At 38.5% G+C, this 18,540-nt stretch overlaps 1 protein-coding gene across 6 annotated transcripts in view; it reads left to right on the top strand.

Moving 5' to 3' along the window:
- NCOA1 (nuclear receptor coactivator 1) overlaps positions 1 to 18,540 on the top strand; it is a 242,724-nt gene that overhangs the window by 216,917 nt on the left and 7,267 nt on the right. For all 6 annotated transcript variants that reach the window (XM_045447551.1, XM_045447552.1, XM_045447549.1 and 3 more), the window contains 4 exons: positions 862 to 963; positions 2,745 to 3,147; positions 9,875 to 10,049; positions 15,429 to 15,612. In XM_045447551.1, the coding sequence (XP_045303507.1) occupies positions 862 to 963; positions 2,745 to 3,147; positions 9,875 to 10,049; positions 15,429 to 15,612 (864 nt within the window). The remainder of the gene's footprint in view (positions 1 to 861; positions 964 to 2,744; positions 3,148 to 9,874; positions 10,050 to 15,428; positions 15,613 to 18,540) is intronic.

The raw sequence follows: 18,540 nt of genomic DNA, 5'->3' as shown, positions 1-18,540 counted from the left end.
TCTGTAGTCATGTTAATGGCTACGTGTCAGGAAAAAAGGTTTCTGAGAACAAGTTGCATAGTATAACGCCTTCTTGAAGATCCATAGTGTGCTTTGGTCAATTAAAGGCTCATAGAATTACTGCAGTAAAGAAATCTGTTTCACCTTGTGTAACCCATCATTTCCAATACTTAATACAGCACAGCATGCTATTTTCCTGGCACATCTATTAATATCCTGCAGAACAGTGTTCTTTAGAACACCAATTTGGGAAATGCTGGTCTAAAGTAATTACTTCTTCTAGTTAAATAAATAGTCTATTTTCTCAAACCATTTGTTTCTTACATAATTCTCTTCAGTGAATGAAATCATGTTGGATTTCCCCAAATATGTACCCATCCGACAGTCAGTCTTCAAATGAGAAGTGCCTCAACTTTTCCATTCATCTTCCAAACTTTTATAGAATGTGCCCTATTATATACTTACTTTTATATTTACAAGTGTTTAAGACCAAGGGCTGATGTTTCTTTTCTCTCCATTATTGTACTTGACTGAAATAATTAAGTATTAGCGTGTTTTAGAAAGTACGCTGTATGTACGATATGTGTATATACCTATTTGCATATATATATGTATATATATATGTACATGAATACGGATTCTGCTTTTAAATGCTTTGTCATATTTGGTGTTCTGTAGACAAGAAGTATTTGATAAATGTTAGGAATTGCCAGCCTTTTGGCAAATAAACATGGGAAATAATCTTACTAAACCTGTAATACTAAAACTTGTTAGTAATCAATAAAAAGTTTGTGTCACTCTGTGAGGGCCAAAGTATATGTTTGCATATAGAAATATGATATTGTTTACATTTTTCTCTAGTTGATACACCAAAATCGGCAAGCTATCTTAAACCAGTTTGCAGCAAACACTCCCGTTGGCATCAATATGAGATCAGGCATGCAGCAGCAGATTACACCTCAGGTACTGTGAGAAAACCAGGCATTGTTAGTACTCCTCCAGCCCAAGCTGTGTTTCTCCAAGTGTTGACTGGAGTGTCTGAAATGGTCTGTGAATTGATCTTCTTATGTAGTAGTCCAGCTTTCTTCTAGAATGAATTTATAATCGACTTGTGATACCCCTTACTGATATTTGATCTGAAGCCAAGGGTTCCCTGTTTGGTTTTATTGGTATTGTTGTCACTGCTATTAGATACCCGATGAATAAGTAGAAAACTCTTACTGCTATCCCAAATAATACCAGTAATAAGAAGCCTAGATAAGAAACTGTGTGAATGGTAGCTGAAACCTGATCAAAACTCAGTTACATTGCTGAGTTATCTTACCTACCTTGTGTCCTTTGCTCAGTCCGAGCATCAGCATTTTCTATTTATTTTTCATTTGTTTTAACAATCCTTGGATATGAACCCCGAGCCACTGGAACTTTAAACATAAAAAGAATTGGGTAGCCTTCTGAGTCTTGTCTAGTACTCACTCCCTGCTTAACTTCCACACATACTTGAATATTTTTGCTTCAACCACTTTTTTTATGTTTCCTTAACCAAGGTGACACACAAATTTGGGAGATGAGGAATTTTAGAGAGGATTCAAACAACTTTTCTTTTCTCCATGAAATGCACCTAGATGGATTTGGGCAAATACAGGAAGCTAACTGTTAACCAAAAGGATACATATTGACAGAAACTACTGTTAAGCAGCAGACATTGGTGTCTTCACGGATCCATACTTGGGTTTCTCTGTTTTAAGAAACATCAGTGATTAGGTCATACAAGGTTAATTAGGTTATAAGGAAAGAAGACCCCACTTTTGGAATTCACATAAAGATGATTTGTGTCAGAAAGTCATATGTCACAGTTTCTTCTAGATTGGACTATATCTGGTTGGCAAGTTTAATTTTAAAGGAGCTATATGCTCTAACCTGATCCTCAGTCTGAATTGAAATTTTCTGAGGAAGGCTTTATTGACATGCCATATTGCTTTACAGGTTAGACCAAAAAGTGATTTTAGCCTACTTTTATGGCTTCTTTTATCATTCCTACTATTACAGCTATTAAAATATGTACTTCAATGCCTCGAGCAGTCTTTACTGCAACAATGATATAAAATAGCTGGTTCCATTTATTTCTGTTTATTATTTTATTTCTAATGAATTATTTTCTTTTTAAGTAACAATTTATTTGGCACTGGATCCTGGACTTCTGATTCTTCCTTTTTAAACAGTATTTGTAGGTTTTTCTAGTTGTAAAGGTAATACATGTTCATTATAAATAATTTGGAAAATATAGGAAATATGAAGAAAATTAAAATCAACTATAATCACATTTTATTCATGAAAGTGGAATAACTGATCTTAGTGCAAAAAGGCAGGGGCACACCTGGGTGGCTCAATCAGTTGAGTGTTTTGACTCTTGATTTCAGCTCAGGTCATGATCGCGTGTGGTTCGTGGGATCGAGCCCCATGTCAGGCTCTGCCCTGGTGGCACGGGGCTTGCTTGGGATTTTTCTCTCTCTCCCTCAAAATAAATAAGTAAACATTAAAAAGGGAGGGGATAAGAAACACAGTAAATTTGGGGGAAATGAAAAAGAAGTCTCGTAACAACCTAAAGTCAGATAAGATCGAAGTCATAGTGATAATTGCTACATATTTTGTTGTCCCAAGCTACTAGGCTTTATCCTGTAAGCTTTCCAAAATAGGTGGCGATGATAACAATATTAATAAGTGAGGATTTGTTTTCTCCTTTGCAGCCACCCCTGAACGCCCAAATGTTGGCACAGCGCCAGCGGGAGTTGTACAGCCAACAGCACCGACAGAGGCAGCTAATACAGCAGCAAAGAGCCATGCTCATGAGGCAACAAAGCTTTGGGAACAACCTCCCTCCCTCATCTGGACTGCCAGTTCAAATGGGGAACCCCCGTCTTCCTCAGGGTGCTCCGCAGCAATTTCCCTACCCACCAAACTATGGTACAAATCCAGGAACCCCACCTGCTTCTACCAGCCCGTTTTCACAACTGGCAGCAAATCCCGAGTCAACCTTGGCCAACCGCAACAGCATGGTGAACAGAGGCATGACAGGAAACATGGGAGGACAGTTTGGCACTGGAATCAATCCTCAGATGCAGCAGAATGTCTTCCAGTATCCAGGATCAGGTATGAGGATTACACCTCTATGCTGCTTTATTACATATACGTACAGGCTCACTGACGGTGAGGCAGTGAGCTGAAGAAGAAAGACGCTGACCTGGGAGTCAGGAGATCCAGGCTTCAGACTCCTCTCTTGCCACTAATGGCTCATTGAGGCTCGTTGAAAGCTAAGATGATTAATGACACGATCCAGAAGGACCTGTCTGATTCTAACATTTTTAACATTTTGTCTGCAAAGCATATTCTTTTATTTTCTTAACTTTCTGTCACGGGTCCTTGTGAGAATCTCATGAAAGTCCACTTCAGACAGTGAGTTGAAGTACATTAACTCAAAATTTGCCTACAGTGTTTTCCTTATGTTGGAGATTTTGGTCTTTTGATAGTTTATATAGGGATAACACATCTTTACAAAGTGTCTCAGACTTCTCATTGGAGCACTCTTAGCTGTTTAAGTTACAAGCTATTCCTCTGGAATATCAGGAACTTTCTGGCTTTCAGAAGGTTTTTTCCTTTTTAAGCTTTTGTTTGCATTGTCTCCCTTCTATTCTTTTTGTCCTAGGGGATGATGTCCCTTTAAATTTTACTTCTGTCGCTTTCAGATTCTAATGGGTAGTGGCAATAAAACACATTTGTTTAATCCATGATATTTAATCAAACTTTGATGCAAATTTAATGGCAAATTCCTGGGGAAAAATTGAAACAAATCCCTTCATTTTATAAGTGAAAGAAAAAGTAAATTATAAGGCAGCCTAAAAATGAATTTCCATGAGAAGGCTGCTATTTGACTTGAATAAAATGTTGAGGTTCTATAGAGATTTCTTACATGGCAATATGCTTATCAACTTTGACAGCCAAATCAATGTAGACTTTCATTCTGGTGGCAACAAGTACTAAAATCCTGTGACTATCAAATTAAGTTATCTAGGGAGACTTGTGTCAGACAGCACCAGAATTCTCTAAAACCTTTTACTCAAAATTATGTCACATCAGTTCCTTTGTCCTCAGCACAATGAAGTCATCTTTGGCTGGCTTATATCACTGACAATATCTGTATGGGCAAGAAAAGGATTATAAATCCATATCCTAATTATAATATCGTCTGAACCTTTTGAAGGCCACTTTCGTGTGTCTTACGATTTCTGCATGCAAAGAACTTGACAAGGCTTTTTCACTTTATTCTAGCCTGCTGAAGTACTTCCTCCAACGTTAGAAGACTCCATTAGATATCTCTTTCCCCACTGCTCTTCAAAAGGCAACTTAGCCCAGACAGCAAATAGAGTTGCATTCATAATATTGATTACAGAGCCTCAAATCAAAAGATTATCTCGTTCACTGGTGAAAAAAAAATAGCTGTGAGTAAGCCAAACATTAGTTAATTCCCCAAAGACTCTTTTCTCTTAAAAAAATAAAAATGAAAACAGTACTTCTATCTATTTTCAGTCATGCTCTTTAACACCTCTTCTCTGGAAAGCCAAGAAAGAACTTCCTATCCTGCTCTGGTTCCTCCACAAAGCCACCTAGAAAAGCAGGGCTTCAGAACCCCATTGCCAGTGAAATTGACAAGGTTTCTTTCTGAGTTGTGGGTCTAGTCTGATCTGTTGTGGTACACAGTGATTGAGATAATGAGCTGGTGGAGTTTACTTCTCTAAGCCACACAGCTGGATGTGTTGCTACCCTTTATACGGCTCTATCTGGTACATGGATTTTTCTTCTAGTCCAAATTTTGATGGGCAGGAAAATGCTTTTCACAAAGTAAGAATTCATCTTTGGTAAAGTCAGCATTCATACTACAAACAAAACCCAGACGCTGGATGTACTCGGGAGAGTGGTTGTTTTCATCCAGGTGCAAATTGAAATGAATGACAGAGCTTTCAGTTCTTCCCTGAACTGCTTCAAAATAATAGGGGGGAATTGGCAGTTTTTCTGGAGAGCAAAAGAACATTTAAAGAGGCAATGTTTTTAGTTTTTCCACTGCTCTAAGTTACAAACTCATTCCAACATTATCAGCAATCTGGTAGAAATCTTCAAGACCAGGTTTTGTGGGAATACAAATTCAAGTTCTGGAAAAGTTTTCAGCCTTTTCAAATGAGGCCTTCTTTCAAAAAATAAAATAAAATCAAGGCCACCACGTGTTTTTATAAATAAAGTTTGTAACATAAAGTTTGATTGTAACCATCCTCATTAGTTTACATGGTGTCATCTGTGGTTGGCTTCATACAGAGTTGAGTAATTATACCAGAAACCTTGTAGCCTGCAAAACCAGAAATATTTCCCATCTGGCCCTTGGCAGAAAAAGTTTGTTGTGTTCATTGATGATAGTAAAACCAAAAGTTGAATTCATTAACTTTTGTCTTTTGCTTTGGCGTCTTTTCAATATAGGCCCAAAGTAAATGAAGGAATGTGTGGGTAATATTAATGGCAGAGTATGCTTTCTTTTATTTCTGAAAGCCACAAACTTTTCTAGACTATCGTGCCTCAATGATGAGTGCACAAGAACAGAATTAGACATTTAAAATTTATTTGATACTAAGGTGATATTTAAAGTAAATATGATGGAAATTTTTACAAAATTTTGTACCCACTTCATGAATGCCTTGAAGCCAGTCCACAGCTCCCTGGTCTGTGAACTACAGTAAACATGCTACTCCACCCATTCCTCCTAAGTGACCTCATCTACTCCTGTGGCTTCAGTGACCTCTTCATGCTAATGACTCTCTTCTGTATCCCTAACCAGATCTCTTGGCTCCTGTGCACAGCTGCCTGATTACAGACATGCTTGAATTTTCTTTTGACCAGCACCCAAATTCAACTTGTCCAAAGTTGGACTCATCAGTTCCTCTTCCCCTTCTCTCCATGTCTCAGTGTTCCAGTTGTGACAGACTTCTCAAGTTCCAAGGAAGAGTACATACCTCACTCTCTTTACTTACTAGGCCTTGTACATCCTGTATCCTCTGTCTCAAACCAATATCCTTCATTACCTGCCTCATTCCTGTTCCTCCCGTCTTCCAGAGATGCCTCCTCTGGGAAGCCTTCCCTGACTGCTCCCAATCATAAGCACCCATCACCCTGTCTTACAGCCACTTGTTCACCTACCTGCCTCACTTTTAAACAGCAAGGTCCTTGATTGAACAAAGCATTAACCCTTTTAGTTTCTCTGTTGCTTAGCACAGTGATCTGGTGGGGAGAGTAGCTGCTCAATGAATCTTTGAAGAAGTAAATGAATGGAAAGATGAATCCTCTTTCTAGTTGCTGCTGCCAAATGGCTGTGATACTGTTTATGGTCCAACAGGAATACTTAGCCTGGTCTAGGCAAAGACAGAACTATAGAAATTTTAAACTGGAAGGAACTAGATTGTCTAGTCCAAGGGATCCCAAGGGCCAATGTGATAGCAGGGCCAGAATCAGAATTCTGACTACCCCTCCAGTTATCATTCACAAGCTGGTTCTTCGGACTAAAATGAGGTCAACTGATAAGGAAAACAGAATGTGAGATGAGTCCAGAAAGAAATGTCAGAAACTATGCTGATATACTTGCAATCTCTTACATCTTGTTCAACTTTGATTCTATAGAATAATGTCCAGAATACAATAAGTATCTTTTCCTCCCCCACATATATATTTTTCTGAAAAAAATTATTTCACCATTAGTGAGGTTAAGAATGCATTAGGAACCAAGAAGCATTTTTCCAAAGATCGTAACCAAAATGGTTAAAATTTAGAATGTGTGCAGATAGTCAACATATAAATGAAGGTGTCGGGGGGAAAAACCACCTTCTAGAGTCATAGATGAAAACAATAATTTCTCCATATATTCTGACTCAAATTATTTATCAGAGATTAAATTACACATGGAGGAAGCAGCAGAGAGAAAATCTGTAGCTTTATTTATAAAATCTTTACCAAGAAAAAAGTAAACATATAATGAAAGAAAAAACAATAGGAAGTCTACAGTTGGCTCAGCTTTCACAGAAAATTTTAAATATTTTTAAAATCGTAGCCTATTAAAAAAAACAAAATTGGATAAGTTAACTACATTTCTAGCCAGGTTAGCCAAACAAAAAGAGAAAAATCATTATAACAATGGCAAAACACAGAATATGCAATTATATTTATAAAGAGACATTAAAAACACAGAAACATGCTTATGATATAATCATAAGGGAAAGAAGCAGGTCACAAAATTGTGCAACATTTTATAAAGGAAGATTTGAAGGAATTATACTAAATTATAGGTAATCAAATTATGACATTATTTTTTTTTCTGTACCTTTATAACTTTCAGTACCTCAAAAGTATTTAACTATGAAATGTATTTTGTCAGGAAAAAAATACAAAGTGCCAGCATAACAGAAATCCTAGAAAAGAAATCCATTTTTACTCTTTTAAACTATTATGGACTTACACTTTTGCCTAAGGTGGAATAACAGGAACCAGATTTATTCTCCCATCTGAAATGAACAAAAAATCAAAGTACATTAAACCATAGTTTTTGAAATTGTCCAGACCATGCTACATGAAGAGGGAATCCAGCAGGAGCCAGTGGTTTCTCTGAGTCGAGCCCATGGAACTGGGAGTCCAGGAAAGCCAGGCAACTAGAGGTCTCAGAGGACAAGGAAGGAGTCACACAGAGAGCCACAGAGATGTGCACAGGGTCCCACTCAGGTGTGTGTGTGTGTGTGTGTGTGTGTGTGTGTGTGTGTGTGTACAAACCAACGCTAGGGAAAAACACCTGGAAAGATTATAGAGAACAATCTACAAAGTTCGCACAGGGCCAGCTTCTCTTCCCACCGGCCAGAATTGAAAACCTCATAATTCGTGGGATGTCAAGTAGAATATTCAGAAGGGTTTTGCGTCAGTAATAGGGCAAAATATGCCCTAAACTCTGCTCTTGTCCCTTAAGGCACAAGACCCAAAAGAATTAAACTGTCTCCATATAATCTAACTACAACCCAGACAAAGTTTGAAAATAGTTAAAGGACTTTTAAAAATCTAGCACCTAACAAGGTAAAATCCACAAGGTCTGGGATCTGAACTTTTTAATTACCAAGCACGCAAAGATTCAAGATAATAAAACCAATGATAAGGAGAAAAATCAGTCATCAAAACCAACTCAGAAATCACACAAATGATAGAATTAGTAGACAGGACATTGAGTCATACAGTTGTCTCAATGTATAATTTATAATAATTATACATTCTGTATGGTCAAGAAACTGGAGGAAAGCTTGAACATACTAAGTAAAGGTAAGGATGATATAACTAAAACCAAAATCAAACTTTAGGAGACAAGAAGGACAATGTCTGAGATGAAAAGTATAGTAGATGGGATAAAAAGGAGATTAGGCATTACAAAAGAAAAGATTCATGAACTTGAAGATATAACAATGGAAACTGTATAAAATGAAATCGGAAAAAGACTGAAAAGATGCTAAATTCACTCCAAATTGATCTCATAATTCAATGCAGTCAAAATGTCAGCATGCTTTTTGAAGAAACTGACAAGCTTCTCCTAAAATTTATATGGGAATGTAAAGGACCCAGAGTAGCCAAGACAATTTTGAAAAAGAAAAGCCAAGTTGGATGACTGTCAGTTTCAAAAATTACCATAGAGTTACATCAATGAGGACAATATAGTATTAGTACAAGTGTGGACACACAAATCACTGCAACAGAATAAAAATCCATAAATAAACTGTTAATGTTATGGCCAGCTGATTTTCAACACAGTTATATCAATAGCTGCTAATAAGAATTACCCTGCATAGAGGGGCACCTTGGTGGCTCAGTTGGTCAAGCATCTGACTCTTGATTTTGGCTCAGGTTATGATCTCACAGCTCGTGAGTTCGATCCCCACGTCGGGCTTGTGCTGACATTGCAGAGCCTGCTTCGGATTCTGTCTCTCTCTCTCTCTCTCTCTCTCTCAAATAAATTAACTTAAAAAAAAAAAAAAAGAAGAATTACCCTGCATAGAAAGGAATGAACTACCAATAAATGCTACAGAATGGTCAACCTCAAAAACACTAAGAAGCCAGACACAAAAGACCTTATAGGATTACGTTTATGTGAGAATTCCCCAAAAGGCACATCTGTCAAGACAGAAAGCAGATCAGTGGTTGCCTGAGGCTGGAGATAGGAGAAAGGAATGACTGTAGACAGGCATCGGAGGCCTTCAGGGTGATAGATGCATGGCTCCGTACGGTTTACTAAAAATCATTGAGTTGTGCAGTTCGATGAGTGAATTTGAGGCTATGTAGATTATATCTCAATAAAGCTTAAAAGGAAAGGACAGGGAAGGGAAGAAGAGCCCACAAAGGTGACTGAGGCATGGACAGAAAAACTTTGTCATTTTTCATTTCACACATGCATTTGTCCTAACCTTTTTCCTTTTCTAACTTATTTTTATGACACAGGTAATCTGACATATATGTCTTTCACACTTAAAAATTCGTGTAAGCAAAGAACAGAAAAAAAACCATTATACATAATCTTGGTACCCAAATCAATATCTCAGTTAATAGAAAGCATTCTTCCAAACTTATTTTATGTTTACTTGTCTGACTGTTTATACTGAAGTTTCCGGCCTTATTTTGAAGAAACTGAAATGTTTTCCCTACTCTGTTGAATAGGCTATTTCTAACTTCTAGTATGACAGATCCTTGGGGGGGGGAGGTCTCTTTTATGGGATTAATAAATTTATAGTATTCACTTAAATTAATTTGTGTTAATTTGCAGGAATGGTTCCCCAAGGTGAGGCCAGCTTTGCTCCATCTCTAAGCCCTGGGAGCTCCATGGTGCCGATGCCAATCCCTCCTCCTCAGAGCTCTCTCCTCCAGCAGACTCCACCCACTTCTGGGTACCAGTCACCAGACATGAAGGCCTGGCAGCAAGGAGCAATGGGAAACAACAAGTAAGGGGCAGTTTTTATATATGAACATCCCTGATCCTCTGCAGCACAGAACGCTCCTGCCTTCACAATCCAGATAGATTATTGGCTACTGCCATTTGCAAGTTCGTGGGACTGAATTTTGTGTTTTAGCAAAGAAAAATAATGACTTTTAAATCCTTTAAGTTTCAAGTCGTTTTTAATACAAATCTGTATGTTTACAGTATGGAAAAGTGACCTAATGGCCCCCAACCTTTCCATCCCACCCCCAGCACACCTGAAGAATGTGATCAACTCCCATGTGTAACAGAGCTTCCCTGGGACAGATATAGAAATGGGTACTTTAAAAAAAAAAAAAAAAAAAAAAAAAAAAGTCATTCTTTATAAAAACACTTAAAAATCCTAAAAGTCTTAGGGGTGCATGGGTGGCTCAGTCGGTTAAACATCTGATTCTTGATCTCAGCTCAGGTCTTGATCTCAGGGTCGTGAGTTCAAGCCCTGCGCTGGGCTCCATGCTGGGCATGGAGCCTACTTTAGAAAATCCTGAAAATCTAAAGCAAGAATGGCAAAACATCAGAATTCACTAGAGCTGAATAGTGAGCATACAGGTTTCACCCTTCTCAGCACGTTTGAAAGATCTCATAGCAACAGCAAAGGTTTTGAGGCTTCTAAGGCCATTCTGCCTCATCCAGCTTTTTGAATCTCTAGATTTTCAGAGGCCTCACCTTGCCCATTCTGCTTAGAATTATCTCACGGATGTCATTTTCCCCCCAAATCCTGGCTGCTGAACTTTTCACACTTCACTTGAGTTTTATAAGGGTTTTAATTAGGTTGTGTCTTGGTTCTAATGACAGGGAAGCCGTTTGATCTGACAACATAATAAGTAAGGCAGTTAAAGTTGAAAACTTAAGACCATATTCTCCTAAAGTTCACTGAAAGGTGAGAGGAAATCTTCTCTTTTGACAACTGCGTAGCTCTTAGTGAGGACTGTGTGTGAATTAGGTAGAAATGGAACCATCTATATAACCTGCAGGAAGAAGTTAGTCTCCTAATGTGTTCTAATCCCAGCTTCCTAAATTCACTTTAGAGTGCATGGTCCATGATTATAAACCCAACTAAACTCTTGCTCCATACCTACACCTAAGCACTTAAATGTGTCTTGGTAAAAACAAGGTCCGGCTGACAGGTCCACACCCTTTTACAGTTAAATTCCCTGAAAGACTGTACTCTAATGCTACCTCTCCTTCCATTCCTTGTTGGCCAGTCAGGCTTTCATCCCTGCCGCTTTTCCAGAGTATTCTTGTCAAGGTCGGCAAGACCTCTACAATGCCAAATGCAGGGATCGTTGGTAGCATTTGATATAGTTGAGTATTTATTCTTTCTTGAAGCCTCTTCTTCATTTGGGTTCTGGAACAGCTTTCTCTCTTGAGAAAGGTGACTCTCATCCTATCTCTTGGTGTCCTCCACTGGATCTTCCTCATCTCCCTGACCTCCACTTGAAATCCTCAGAGCTCATTCTGTCTACTTGCTCCCTTGGTTATGCCATCCACTGTTAACGGCTATAAATGCCCTTGTCGATGCTCCTGACTCCCCGCTTTAAATCTCCAGCCCCGACTTCTCCCCTGAACACCATGGTGTACATCCAGCTGCTCAGTCAACATCCCAGTCAGAAATCTGATAGGCATCTAAAACTTACCACAGTCTTCTTCCCCAAAGCTCCTCTCTTACCTTTCCCCATCTCCGTAAACTACAACCTCATTCTTCCAGTTATTCAGGAGAAACCCTCTTCTCTTTCCCTCACATCCCACATCAGACATCCCATCAGCAAATCACATCAGCTTCTTAGCAGCTGTCACTTCTTACTCGTCCCACTTGTACTCTTTAGTGTGAGCCACCATCTTTTTCTGGGACCGTGCAGTAGCCTTCTGTCTTCTGCTTCCACCCTCACTCCCCTGCCGTGTAATCTCCGCATAGTAGCCAGAGTGATGCTTTCAGAACATGAGCAGTATGTCAGTCCATTACTCAGAACTCACCAACTTACTCCAAGTACAATATAGGCCCTGTGAAGCCCACGTGATCTTGTTCCTGGGTACCTTCTGACCTCAGCTGCTATTGCCATCACTCAGTCTGCCACACTGGTGTCTGTGTATTCTTCTGGTGCTCACGTGTGCCAAGTACATTGCAAACTCAGGGCCTTTGCATTTTTAAGTCCCTCTGCTGGAATGTTCTTCTCACAGTAGCCACATGGTTTGCGCTGTCACACTTCAAGTCTCTCCTTAAATGTCACCTTATTAGACATAGATATTAAATGTCACCAGATGAAACTTCCCTGACCATTTCCAAAACAACAGCATTTTCTACCCCCTGATCCCCTCCTTGCCTTCTGTATGTCTCTTCCTAGTACTTAACACCACACATATTGTGTGTTAGTCTGTCTGTTTATGGTCTGTCTCCTCCAACTAGAATATAATCATCCTAAAAGCCAGGACTCTGTTTTTGTTTACTCGGGTATGTCCATCCTTTAGAACAGGTGAGCACTTAATGTACATCTGTTGAGTAAATGGATACAGAGATTCCCTCCCCTGCCTCGGTCACTTCTTGAATTCAGATTCAAAGTGGACTTGAATTTTTCTTGTACTTTCACGGTTTTTGTGAACTTTGACTTTGCCAAATCACTTGAAGAAGAAAATAGATCAACTCTTCAAGCATTCGCACTTGCTTATTTGCTTCACGTGTGAAAGCATATTAGTTGACACAGTCCGCGTGTATTTTGCGACCACTCCCTGTTTGTATTGCACAGTGCAAGACACCGCAAGGAGCAGGGGGGAACTGCCCTTGCTGTCGAGTTACCGAGAGTCCACTTGGTGACAGGAGTGAGAGGAGTAAAACGTGAAAACAAAGACTCTTTTAGTAGAATGATGTAATAGGGTTCCGAGACAGTGTAATGTGATTCTTTTTCATTATCTCTCCAGTGGCAAGAAAAAGAAAGGGTTAAAGCAAGGCTCTTTGTCCTGGAACGGTGCAGGTTTCTGTGTAACACTAATCGCTCTGAAGATTCCTAGCACTTATTAGCATTTTAAAGGCTAGGAAGGCCTGTTGTTTAACCCTTCCTTTTTAGACTTATTTGACCTGGAGCGCCTCCCTGCTTGTTAATACCTGTATCTATGGAAGCCACTTCAGGCCGGAAGTCTTCATCCTTACCTTCCCCCCTGCACCATGATTTAGAGGCTACCAAACACCTGGGGCTAGCCTAAGGAAACTGCAGTAATTGCCCCCAGGGTGGCCAGGAAAGCAGAGGGAGGGAGGCCTAAGGTGCCAGTGAAGCCTACAGTCCCTCTGAGGCCTAGAACAGGGAGTTATGCTGCAGAAGGGCGTGGTCTTCTTCCCATAATGGAAGAAACTGAAATGGAACTATTGGCAAGAGCAGTCTGAAAGAACTTAAGTGAATATAAGTCCCAAGTATAAAATGTGAAAAGAAATTAAATCCTAAACTTTTTTTCACTAAGAATGACATCATTGCAGCCCTTGAAGCTTCTGCAGGCGTTAGCTTACATAGCCCTGAGCTGAGCCTCCACAGTGGTGATTTATGTATCCGTTGACAAATGAGCATTGTCTGCGGCAGAAATGTTCTCATTAGAAAATGGGCAGCAAACTAATAGGTTTTTCCTCACCTTTAGTTGTGGGGACGCTGTACAAGCATACACACTGTACAGACATTAATGGCTCAAAGATGTATTATTGACCATTTCCTGGGCATGTAATTTTCTTTGAGCATTTGTGTTTTATAATTACGTGGGGAAAATCTGCTACTTTTCTTCAGACATGATGGATAGGCTGTTTCTTGGCCTGTTAATTTTAGTATGATTACCTTAATCTACCAGAAACTATAAATGTCAGTACATCCTGCTTACCTCCCAGGAGCTAGCAAGGAATAGATAAGCAATTGATGGGGTAAATGATTTTTAGAAATCAAATTCTCCAGAATTAACATTAAAATAGGTGGAATTTTACCAGCAGCTTATTGTTTAACAATTGATGATAATCATCAAACATTTGATGTTTTGTAGAACTTACAAAAGACACAACTCACATTATTTTCCTTTAGATGTGTGTATCTGTATCATTTAGAATTTTGGGGTTCAAATATAAAGTTTCCAGATGTATTTACTTGGGAGTTTATTCCATACTATTCTACCAGCTAAGAGAAGAAGCTGGTTTAACATTTAAGATCTTTAGTGTAACAAAAGTCCAGAACGAGGCTATGAAGAAGCAAGTCCATAAGACAAGCCCTCTGAAAAACATAATTGCCTTTGCATTTTGCTTCTAGAAAAGACATAAAGCTGTCTTTAGGCCTGAGAAGACCTGTGAAGTCTTTAAACATTTACATTTGCCAAATAAATATATCTGGTTATATTCCTCTTAGTTTATAGCATATTGAAAGCAGCCAGAAGCTGAAACTTTGAGAAATGACGGCAAGCTATAGAACACTGAATAAAGTCCCTTGAGTCTTAATGTGCATAAATAGTTAGAAATGCAACTTTCTGTATCCATCCTCAGAAACTGTGATTCACTAGGGCTGGAGTAAGGCCTGGGAGTCTCAATTTTTAATAAGTCCTGGCCTTGGTGCTATAGTGGTAAGCATAGCTGCCTCCCAGTTTTCAACAAGTCCCAGGGAATTCTCTTGCAGATGCTCTCTGGACTACAGTTAGAAAAACATTGGTGTAGATCCCAGAAAAATCCATAAATAAGAAGCAGTCTAAACCTCATCAGTTGACAACACTGAGTAATAACCTATGTCCATAAGTCACTTATTCATCAGATATTTACCGAGTGCTTGCCATGTGCCATTGAATGAGCAGAGAGACAAGGAATAAGTGAAACAAAATGCTAAGTCTAAGAAAATATACAAGCAATGACAATACAAGAATGCCATCTTTGAATTTGTTAATTTATTCAATGAGCATCTATTGAGGATTGATATATATCCCAGGCATTTTGCTTAAATAGAACATTCTCTATTTGGGAATATAAAATGGCGTAACAAATTTTAGAATGGTTTTGATGGTTAAATGAGTAAACTTCAGTTATCTTGAAGATTTACTTATGTGGACAACTTACTTTCTTATTCAGCTAATTGGAGCTTAACAACTCGGATACAAGGCCAGATAACTGTCACTTAAAATGAGCTTTATGTAGTTATTAAATCCTCTGTGCAGAGTTCAAAATTCATCCGAATTATACTCAGTCTTTATATATTGTAGTAAGATAAAGTCTTACACGTCATTTAAAAACGTATAATATTTTCTATCGCATTTTATCTAATAATTAAGAAACAGAGTCCAGTCACATCATCCCCACGTTCACAATCCGTGGATGTAACTGGGATTGTTTTTGAGTTAACAGCGTGTTCAGTCAAGCTGTCCAGAGCCAGCCCACGCCTGCGCAGCCCGGAGTGTACAACAATATGAGCATCACCGTGTCCATGGCAGGTGGAAACACAAATGTTCAGAACATGAACCCGATGATGGGCCAGATGCAGATGAGCTCTTTGCAGATGCCAGGAATGAACACTGTGTGCCCTGAGCAGGTAAGTGGCACAGCTGGCATGCACACCACACACCACGAGTCGTTATTCCAGGGAAAATCAGGTATGTTCGCAGTTGCTTGTCAGAAATTACCACACCACGCAGTGATGTGTGTTAATTGTTTCTCAGTAACACTAGGGGGGAGAAGATGCACTTCTTTATTTTTTTCCCACTGTCTTTTGAGTTAGCCTCTCTTAAGATACACAGTGGAAATTTTGACAGACCTCCTAAGATTTTAGTCTCAAGAGATTTTAGTGTTTTAGATTTATTATAAAATGATACATATAATATATTGGCTCGGAGCATACCCCTTTATCTTCTGAACACATTTTCTTCATTTTTCCCTTTCAGTTCAACAAACATTTATTCACTACTTACTATATACAAAGGTAGTTCTGTGGGAGATAATACTGACAAGTTGGGGAGACACGACATTAACAAAGGATCAGTTGAATAATAGGACAAAACCTCTGTGTAAGAGATGGGCCTCCATAGCGCCATACATATTTATGTCAGATTAGGAAGATGTACAATTAACTACTGAGAGTTTAAAAGAAAAATGCCTAATTAGGAAAGGCTTCTTGGAAGATTTGCCTAAAGAAAGAGAATAGAAAAGAATATTCAAGACCGGTTGCCACAGCATAATCTAGGCAGGAATAGAGGTTGAAAGTCTAAAGAATGTTAAGGGGACATTTATATTATGTTTAAAGCAGAATTTATGTGGTAAGCTTTTTAGGGATCTCTCAAGCCATCTGAATGTTTTAGAGTTTATCCTGGAGCCTCCTGAAGATTTTTAAGGATAGAATGACTAAATTCAAAATGATGTTTAAGGTCATTGGGGTAACTGCCTATAGTTGCTATTCTCATTTTCAGCAACCACAAAGGAGACTGGTGACTAGACTGTGACCATGTAGCTATAATTTATAGCAAATCTTACAAACATGTGAACACTGATTACCTTTTCTATAGAATATTTTTTATTAAAAATTTTTTTTAACTTTCCATTCCTCATCCCCCCACTTTATATAATAAGTCCCTTAAGAGTTTAGCAGGGAAAAAATCAATAACTTAGTGATTTATTTCCTATAGCAAAATAGAAGACCTAAATAGTGTTGTTTCTTGTTCTTGTCCTTATTATTCAGTTATTAGAATTTTTCACTATCTTCAGAAGATTAAAACAAAATAATGAAAAATATAATGAATTAGGTAAAAGAATATTACACTTAAAGCGTATTTCTTATATAGCTGGGTCTTGCTTTCCTATTCAGTTCGACAATCTGCACCTTTTAATTGGAGTGGTTAGCCCATTGACATTTAATGTGATTATTGGTATGGCTGAATTTAAATATCTCATCTTGTTTTCTCTTTGTTCCATCTCCTGCCTTTTGGGGGTTTAATTGAACACTTTAATTCAGTTTATCTCCTTTATTCGCTTATTAACTATACGTACCTCCATTTTGTTATTTTAGCAGTTGCTTCAGAGTTCAGAGCATACATCTTTAACTTATCGCCATGTACCTTCAAGCGCTATTATATGACCTCTTATATAAGAACCTCACAGCTGTTCCCATTTCTCCCTTCCTCTGCTGTTGTTATCGTACATATTGTGCCTACGTATGTCATATGCCCCACATGCTTTTACTTTAAACAACTAGATATATATTTTTAATTTAAATAAGGCTTCTGTATTTACCCATGTAGTCATTTCCAGTATTCTTCCTTCCTGTGTGTAGATCCAAATTTCCAGCTTGGTATCGTTTTCCTTCTGCCTGAAGGTCTTCATTTAACATTAACATCTTTTATAGTCTGCTGCTGATGAATTCCTTCAGCTCTTGTATGTCTGAGAAAGCTTTTGTTTCACCTTCATCTTTGAAAGTTTTCCCTGAATTCTAGGTTGGCTTTAGTTTTAGCTTTCAGTACTTTGGAGACGTTGCTTCACTGCAGTGTCTCTGATGAGGTATCTGCTGGCATTTTATCTTTGTTCCTCTGTACATGATTGATTTTTCCCTCTCTGGCTGCTTTTAAGATTATTCTGCTTGTCGCTGGTTTTAAGCAATTTGATTACCATATGCCTTAGTGATTGTGTTCATGGTTCTTGTGCTGGGACTTCAGTGAGCTTCCTGATTTATGGATGTATAATTTTCATCAAATTTGGAAAAACATTGGCCATTGTTTCTTCAAATATTTTTTCTGTCACCACCCACCCCCCTTTACTTCAGAGACTCCCCCCACACACACACACCCCCCCCACACACACACACATACAAAGTAGGCCACTTGAAGTTGTCCCCCAGATCACAGATTCCCTGGGTTTGCAGATTTGAGGGGGAGGGATGCAAGGTCAATTTGTTTTTTTTCTCTGTGTGTTTGATTTGCGATAGTTTCTATTGCTGTAACTTTAAATTCACTAATCTTTTCTTTTGCAATGTCTGATCTGTTAGTTTTATTCAGTGTATTTTTCTTCTCAGGTTTTCTGTTTTCCATCTCCAGAAGTTCAGTTTGGACCTCTTTTATATCTTCCATACCTCTAACATGTTTAGTCTTTCCTCTTATCTTCTTGAACATATGAAATATGGTTATTACAATAACTGTCTTAATATTCTTGCCTGTCAGTTCTATCATCTGCATCATTTTGGGGTTGGTTTCAAATTGATTGACTTTTCTTTTCATCATGGATCATATTTTCCTGCTAATTTGCATGCCTGGTAAGTTTTTATTGGGTGCCACACATGTGAATTTTACCTCGTTGATACTCCTACATTCTTGAGCTTTGTTCTGGGACTGGTTAAGTTACTTGAAACAGTTTGGTCCTTTCAGGTCTTCCTTTTTTGTTTAATGGGACCAGAGCAGCATTTAGTATAGGGCTCGTTTTCCTTTACTGCTAAGGCAAAGCCTTTCTAATACACTACCTGATACTATGTGAATTACGT

This window comes from Leopardus geoffroyi, chromosome A3 (genome assembly GCF_018350155.1).
Source record: "Leopardus geoffroyi isolate Oge1 chromosome A3, O.geoffroyi_Oge1_pat1.0, whole genome shotgun sequence".
In the NCBI taxonomy this organism is placed as follows: Eukaryota; Metazoa; Chordata; class Mammalia; order Carnivora; family Felidae; genus Leopardus; species Leopardus geoffroyi.
This window is presented reverse-complemented; position numbering and strand designations above follow the sequence as displayed.